At 59.2% G+C, this 8,499-nt stretch overlaps 1 protein-coding gene across 1 annotated transcript; it reads left to right on the top strand.

The window, feature by feature from the left end:
* Positions 1-529: 529 nt before the first annotated feature.
* On the top strand, positions 530-8,491 carry LOC135442184 (glycogen [starch] synthase, muscle-like; the record flags this gene model as incomplete). Its single annotated transcript, XM_064701724.1, has 5 exons — positions 530-721; positions 4,847-5,032; positions 8,017-8,112; positions 8,254-8,328; positions 8,437-8,491. Coding segments are annotated over 5 exons (604 nt in total), but the record flags the coding sequence as incomplete, so codon positions are not given.
* Positions 8,492-8,499: the final 8 nt, after the last annotated feature.

Genomic DNA, 8,499 nt, shown 5'->3' with positions numbered 1-8,499 from the left:
TTTCGGTGCCATTTATCCCAGTTTTGGGTCAATAATCCCATTTCTGGGATCATTTATCCCAATTTTGGGGCCATTTCTCCCAATTTTGGGGTCATTTCTCCCAATTTTGGGGCCATTTATTCCAATTTTGGGGTCAATAATTCCATTTCTGGGGTCATTTCTCCCAATTTTGGTGCCATTTCTCCCAATTTTGGGGCCATTTCTCCCAATTTTGGGGCCATTTCTCCAATTTTTGGGGTCATTTATTCCAATTTTGGGGTCAATAATCTTGAGATCATTTATCCCATTTTGGTGCCATTTCTCCCCAATTTTGGGGTCATTTCTCCCAATTTTGGGGTCAATAATTCCATTTCTGGGGCCATTTCTCCCAATTTGGGGCCATTTATCCCATTTTTGGGGTCATTTATCCCATTTTGGGGTCATTTATCCAATTTTGAGGTCATTTCTCCCATTTTTGGGGTCAATAATCCCATTTTGGGGCCATTTCTCCCAATTTCGGGTCCATTTCCCCCCAAATTTCGTTGTCCAGGTGCACTTTGGGCGGTGGCTGATCGAGGGCAGCCCGGCCGTGGTTCTGCTCGACGTGGGGGCCACGGCCTGGAGCCTGGAGCGCTGGAAGGGGGAGCTGTGGGAGAGCTGCGCCATCGGCGTGCCCTGGTACGACCGCGAGGCCAACGACGCCGTGCTCTTCGGCTTCCTGGTGGCCTGGTTCCTCGGAGAGGTGGGGATGGAGTTCCATCAAGGGTTTGGGGGTTCCTCAGGGGGTTTTGGGGGGTTTGAGGTGGTTTTGGGGAGGTTTGGGGTGCCCTGGTACGACCGCGAGGCCAACGACGCCGTGCTCTTCGGCTTCCTGGTGGCCTGGTTCCTCGGAGAGGTGCGGATGGGGTTCCATCAAGGGTTTTGGGGTTCCTGAGAGGTTCTGGGGTGGTTTTGGGGAGGTTTTGGGGAGGTTTGATGTGGTTTTGAGGTGGTTTGAGGTGGTTTTGGGGTGCCCAATGACCATGACACAGACGCCGTGCTCTTCGGCTTCCTGGTGGCCTGGTTCCTCGGAGAGGTGGGTTTGGGGTTCCATCAGGGGTTTTGGGGTTCCTGAGAGGTTCTGGGGTGTCCCTGATGGGGTTTGAGGTGGTTTTGGGGAGGTTTGAGGTGGTTTTGGGGTGTCCCGATGACTGCAACGCAAAGACTCCATCGTCTTTGGGTTCTTCGTTGCCTGGTTCCTCGGAGACGTGGGTATGGAGTTCCATCAGGGATTTTGGGGTTCCTGAGAGGTTTTGGGGAGGTTTGAGGTGTCCCGATGACCACAACGCAAAGATTCCATCGTCATTGGCTTCTTCGTTGCCTGGTTCCTCGGAGACGTGGGTATGGAGTTCCATCAAGGGATTTTGGGGTTCCATCAGGGGGTTTTGGGGTTCCTGAGAGGTTTTGGGGTGTCCCTGAGGAGATTTGAGGTGGTTTTGGGGTGCCCTGGTACGACCGCGAGGCCAACGACGCCGTGCTCTTCGGCTTCCTGGTGGCCTGGTTCCTCGGAGAGGTCGGTTTGGGGGGCCACCACGAGGTTTTGGGGTTCCTGAGAGGTTTTGGGGTGGTTTGAGGGGGTTTGAGGTGTTTTTGGGGAGGTTTGGGGTGGTTTTGGGGTGCCCAATGACTGCGACGCAAAGATTCCGTCATCTTCGTCTTCATTGCCTGGTTCCTTGGAGACGTGGGTGTGGAGTTCCATCAGGGGTTTTGGGGTTCTTGAGAGGTTTTGGGGTTCCTGAGAAGTTCTGGGGTGTCCCTGAGGGGGTTTGGGGTGGTTTTGGGGAGGTTTGAGGTGTCCCAATGACTGCAACGCAAAGATTCCATTGTCTTTGGCTTCTTTGTCACCTGGTTCCTCGGAGAGGTGGGTATGGAGTTCCATCAAGGGGTTTTGGGGTTCCATCAGGGGATTTTGGGGTTCCTGAGAGGTTTTGGGGTGTCCCTGATGGGGTTTGAGGTGGTTTTGGGGTGCCCTGGTACGACCGCGAGGCCAACGACGCCGTGCTCTTCGGCTTCCTGGTGGCCTGGTTCCTCGGAGAGGTGGGAACGGGGTTCCATCAGGGGGTTTTGGGCTTCCTGAGAGGTTCTGGGGTGGTTTTGGGTGGGTTTGAGGTGGTTTTGGGGTGTCCCGATGACCACAACGCAAAGATTCCATCATTGTTGGCTTCTTCGTTGCCTGGTTCCTCGGAGACGTGGGTATGGAGTTCCATCAAGGGATTTTGGGGAAGTTTGAGGTGGTTTGGGGGTGCCTCGATGACCGTGACACAGACGCCGTGCTCTTCGGCTTCCTGGTGGCCTGGTTCCTCGGAGAGGTCAGTTTGGGGGGCCACCATGAGGTTCTGGGGTTCCTGAGAGGTTTTTAGGGGGTTTGAGGTGGTTTTGGGGAGGTTTGAGGTGCCCTGGTACGACCGCGAGGCCAACGACGCCGTGCTCTTCGGCTTCCTCGTGGCCTGGTTCCTCGGAGAGGTGGGATGGAGTTCCATCAAGGGTTTGGGGGTTCCATCAAGGGTTTGGGGGTTCCTGAGAGGTTCTGGGGTGTCCCTGAGGGGGTTGGGTTTGGGAGGGGTTTGAGGTGGTTTTGGGGGGGTTTGAGGTGGTTTTGGGGTGCCCCAATGACCAGGACACAGACGCCGTGCTCTTCGGCTTCTTCGTCGCCTGGTTCCTCAGAGACGTGAGTATGGAGTTCCATCAGGTGGTTTTGGGGAGGTTTGAGGTGGTTTTGGGGTGCCCTGATGACCACAACGCAAAGACTCTGTTGTCTTTGGCTTCTTTGTCGCCTGGTTCCTCGGAGAGGTGGGTATGGGGTTCCATCAAGGGGTTTTGGGGTTCCTCAGGAGATTCTGGGTTCCTCAGGTGGTTTTGGGGAGGTTTGAGGTGCCCTGGTACGACCGCGAGGCCAACGACGCCGTGCTCTTCGGCTTCCTGGTGGCCTGGTTCCTCGGAGAGGTGGGGATGGAGTTCCATCAGGGGATTTTGGGGTTCCTGAGAGGTTCTGGGGTGGTTTTGGGGAGGTTTTGGGAGGTTTGATGTGGTTTTGAGGTGGTTTGAGGTGGTTTTGGGGTGCTCCGGTGACCGTGACACAGACGCCGTGCTCTTCAGCTTCGTCGTCGCCTGGTTCCTCGGAGAGGTGGGGATGGAGTTCCATCAAGGGTTTGGGGGTTCCTCAGGTGGTTTTGGGGAGGTTTGAGGTGGTTTGGGGGGGTTTGGGGTGCCCTGGTACGACCGCGAGGCCAACGACGCCGTGCTCTTCGGCTTCCTGGTGGCCTGGTTCCTCGGAGAGGTCGGTTTGGGGGCCACCAAGGGTTTGGGGGTTCCTCAGGGGGTTTGAGGGGTTTGAGGTGTTTTTGGGGAGGTTTGGGGTGGTTTTGGGGTGCCCCAATGACTGCGACGCAAAGATTCCATCATCTTCGTCTTCATTGCCTGGTTCCTTGGAGACGTGGGTATGGAGTTCCATCAGGGGTTTGGGGTTCCATCAAGGGGTTTGGGGTTCCTCCGGTGGTTTTGGGGAGGTTTGAGGAGGTTTTGGGGAGGTTTGGGGTGCCCTGGTACGACCGCGAGGCCAACGACGCCGTGCTCTTCGGCTTCCTGGTCGCCTGGTTCCTCGGAGAGGTCGGTTTGGGGGGCCACCAGGGGTTTTTGGGGAGGTTTTGAGGTGGTTTAGGGGAGGTTTGAGGTGCCCCAATGACTGCAACCCAAAGAATCCATCAATTTTGGCTTCTTCATCACCTGGTTCCTCGGAGAGGTGCGGATGGAGTTCCATCAAGGGTTTGGGGGTTCCTGAGAGGTTCTGGGGTGTCCCTGATGGGGTTTGAGGAGGTTTTGGGGTGCCCTGATGACCAGGACACAGATGCCGTCCTCTTCGGCTTCCTCATCACCTGGTTCCTCAGAGACGTGAGTGTGGGGTTCCATCAGGAGGTTTTGGGGAGGTTTTGAGGTGGTTTTGGGGTGTCCCGATGACCACAACGCAAAGACTTCATTGTCTTCGGCTTCCTCGTCGCCTGGTTCCTCAGAGAGGTGGGTATGGGGTTCCATCAAGGGGTTTTGGGGTTCCTCAGGTGGTTTTGGGGAGGTTTGAGATGGTTTTGGGGTGCCCTGGTACAACCGCGAGGCTAACGACGCCGTGCTCTTCGGCTTCCTCGTCACCTGGTTCCTCGGAGAGGTGCGAATGGGGGCCACCAGGGGTTTGGGGTTCCTGAGAGGTTTTGGGGTGGTTTTGGGGAGGTTTGGGGTGGTTTTGAGGTGCCCCAATGACCACAACGCAAAGATTCCATCCTCGTTGGCTTCCTCGTCGCCTGGTTCCTCAGAGAGGTCGGTATGGGGTTCCATCAAGGGGTTTTGGGGTTCCATCAGGGGTTCTGGGGTTCCTCAGGGGTTCTGGGGTGGTTTGAGGTGGTTTTGGGGTGTCCCAATGACCGCAACACAGACTCCGTTCTCTTTGGCTTCAGGAGAGGTTGGTTTGGGGTTCCATCAAGGGGTTTTGGGGTTCCTCAGGAGATTCTGGGGTTCCTCAGAGGGTTTTGGGGAGGTTTGAGGTGGTGACACCTTGAGCGCCCCCTGCTGGGCTCAGGTGGCACTGCAGCGACACCTGGTGACATTTGGTGACTCCTGCTGCCACCTGGTGCCACCCGGTGGTGACATTTGGTGCCCACCTGGTGATACCTGGAGCCACCCGGTGGCACCTGGTGACATTTGGTGCCCACCTGGTGACATTTGGTGCCACCTGGTGACATTTGGTGACTCCTGGTGCCACCTGGTGACATTTGGTGCCCACCTGGTGACATTTGGTGCCACCTGGTGCCATTTGGTTGTCACCCGTTGTCCCTGTGTGCAGTTTGCGGCGCAGAGCGAGGAGCGCCCGTTCATCGTGGGCCACTTCCACGAGTGGCTGGCGGGGCTGGGGCTGGTGCTGAGCCGGGCACGGCGCCTCCCGGTGGCCACGATCTTCACTACACACGCGACCCTGCTGGGGCGGTACCTGTGCGCCGGGAGCGTGGACTTCTACAACAACCTGCACAGCGTGAGTGTGTGACACACCTGGGACACACCTGGGGACACACCTGGGGACACACCTGGGGACACACCTGGGGTCACGGGCACACGATCTTCACCACACACGCGACCCTGCTGGGGCGGTACCTGTGCGCTGGGAGTGTGGACTTCTACAACAACCTGCACAGCGTGAGTGTGTGTGACACTGACACACCTGGGGGGTGGGACACACCTGGGGGATGTGACACACCTGGGGACACACCTGGGGACACACCTGGGGTCATGGGACACACCTGGGGACAGGTGGGAATGGGATAGGACACACCTGGGGGTTGGGGACACACCTGGGATACACCTGAACTCACCTGGGACATGGGGACACACCTGGGAACACTGGGAATGGGTGGGATATACCTGGGACACACCTGGGGTCACGGGGACACACCTGGGGACACACCTGGGGACAGGTGGGAATGGGATAGGACACACCTGGGATACACCTGAACACACCTGGGCACTCCTGGGGGGTGTGACACACCTGGGGACACACCTGGGACACACATGGGGACACACCTGGGGACACACCTGGGACACACCTGGGGACACACCTGGGGTCACGGGCACACGATCTTCACTACACACGCGACCCTGCTGGGGCGGTACCTGTGCGCTGGGAGCGTGGACTTCTACAACAACCTGCACAGCGTGAGTGTGGGACACACCTGGGGACACACCTGGGGACACACCTGGGGACACACCTGGGGGGTTGGGACACACCTGGGGTGCACCTGAACACACCTGGGGACATGGGGACACACCTGGGACACACCTGGGGACACACCTGGGGGGTTGGGGACACACCTGGGACACACCTGAACACACCTGGGGTCATGGGGACACACCTGGGGACACACCTGGGGGGTGGGACACACCTGGGATGCACCTGAACACACCTGGGGACACACCTGGGGACACACCTGGGGGATGTGACACACCTGGGTCACACCTGGGGGGTGGGACACACCTGGGATACACCTGAACACACCTGGGGACATGGGGACACACCTGGGGACACACCTGGGGTCACGGGCACACGATCTTCACCACACACGCGACCCTGCTGGGGCGGTACCTGTGCGCTGGGAGTGTGGACTTCTACAACAACCTGCACAGCGTGAGTGTGTGTGACACACCTGGGACACACCTGGGACACACCTGGGGACATGGGGACACACCTGGGGTCATGGGGACACACCTGGGGGGACACCTGGGGGGTGGGACACACCTGGGGACACACCTGGGGACATGGGGACACACCTGGGGACAGGTGGGAATGGGATAGGATACACCTGGGATACACCGGAACACACCTGGGGACACCTGGGGGGTTGGGGACACACCTGGGGTCATGGGGACACACCTGGCGACATCAGAGACACACCTGGGGTCATGGGGACACACCTGGGGGGTTGGGGACACACCTGGGACACACCTGGGGACAGGTGGGAATGGGATAGGATACACCTGGGATACACCTGGGACACACCTGGGGACATGGGGACACACCTGGGGACACACCTGGGAACATCAGAGAAACACCTGGGGACATGGGGACACACCTGGGGGGTGGGACACACCTGGGGACACACCTGGGGACACCTGGGGACAGGTGGGAATGGGATAGGACACACCTGGGATACACCTGAACACACCTGGGGACACCTGGGGACATGGGGACACACCTGGGACACACCTGGGGGGTTGGGGACACACCTGGGGTCGCACCTGGGGGATTGGGGACACACCTGGGATCACACCTGGGGACAGGTGGGAATGGAATGGGATACACCTGTGATACACCTGAACTCACCTGGACACACCTGGGGACATGAGGACACACCTGGGGACACAACTGGGGACATCAGAGAAACACCTGGGGACATGAGAACACACCTGGGGGGTGGGACACACCTGGGGACACCTGGGGACACGTGGGAATGGGATGGGACACACTGGGGACACACCTGAACACACCTGAATTCACCTGGGGACACAGGGACACACCTGGGGACACAGGGACACACCTGGGCACACCTGAAGAACATTCTTGGGTACATCAGGGCCACGCCTGGGGATGTTGGGACACACCTGGGGGACACACCTGGAGATTCGTGGTGACATCAAGGACATACCTGGGGACATGGGGACACACCTGGGGTCACCTGGACATTCGTGGTGACATTAAGGACATGGGGACGCACCTGGGGACATTCCTGGGAACGTGGGGACACACCTGGGGTCATGGGGACACACCTGGGGACACACCTGGGAACATTCATGGCGACATCAAGGACACACCTGAGGACATGGGGACACACCTGGGGACATTCCTGGGGACATCAGGACCACACCTGGGGACACCTGGACATTTGTGGTGACATCAAGGACACACCTGGGGACATGGGGACACACCTGGGGACATGAGGACACACCTGATGACATCAGGGACACACCTGGGGACACACCTGGGTCAGTACCTGCTCACCAGGAGCCGGGATTTCTACAGCAGCCACAGCTCAGGTGTGCCCAGGTGCCCCCAGGTGTGCCAGGGAGGTTCTCAGGTGCCCCCAGGTGTGCCAGGGAGGTTCTCAGGTGCCCCCAGGTGTGCCCAGGTGTGCCAGGGAGGTTCTCAGGTGACCCCAGGTGTGCCAGGGAGGTTCTCAGGTGACCCCAGGTGTGTCGCTGTCCCCAGTTTGACGTGGACAAGGAGGCCAGGGAGGGTCTGGGGAGGTTCCAGGTGTGCCCAGGTGTGCCCAGGTGTGCCAGGGAGGGTCTGGGAGGTTCTCAGGTGTGCTCAGGTGTGTTGGTGTCCCCAGTTTGACGTGGACAAGGAGCCTGGGGAGTCACAGATCAGAGCCCAGGTGTACCAGGGAGGGTCTCAGGTGTGCTCAGGTGCCCCCAGGTGTGCCCAGGTGTGCCAGGGAGGTTCTCAGGTGTCCCCAATGTCCCCAGTTTGACGTGGACAAGGAGGCGGGCGAGCGGCAGATCAGGGTTGGGGGGTTCTCAGGTGCCCCCAAGTGTGCCAGGGAGGTTCTCAGGTGTGCCCAGGTGTGTCCCCATCCCCAGTTTGACGTGGACAAAGAGGCAGGGGAGCAGCAGATCAGGGCTCAGGTGCATCAGGGAGGTTCTCAGGTGTGCCCAGGTGCCCCCAGGTGTGCCCAGGTGTGCTCAGGTGTGCTCCATCCCCAGTTTGACGTGGACAAGGAGGCGGGCGAGCGGCAGATCAGGGCTGGGGGGTTCTCAGGTGTGCCCAGGTGCCCCCAGGTGTGCCAGGGAGGTTCTCAGGTGTGCCCAGGTGTGCCCAGGTGTGCCCAGGTGCCCCCAGGTGTGCCCAGGTGTGCCCAGGTGTGCTCAGGTGTGCCCCCTCCCCAGTTTGACGTGGACAAGGAGGCGGGCGAGCGGCAGATCAGGGTTGGGGGGTTCTCAGGTGTGCCC

The sequence above is a fragment of the Zonotrichia leucophrys genome, unplaced genomic scaffold (genome assembly GCF_028769735.1).
Source record: "Zonotrichia leucophrys gambelii isolate GWCS_2022_RI unplaced genomic scaffold, RI_Zleu_2.0 Scaffold_1837_8499, whole genome shotgun sequence".
Classification (NCBI taxonomy): domain Eukaryota; kingdom Metazoa; phylum Chordata; class Aves; order Passeriformes; family Passerellidae; genus Zonotrichia; species Zonotrichia leucophrys.
The sequence above is the reverse complement of the archived record's forward strand: the minus strand, read 5'-3'. Positions and strand labels throughout refer to the sequence as shown.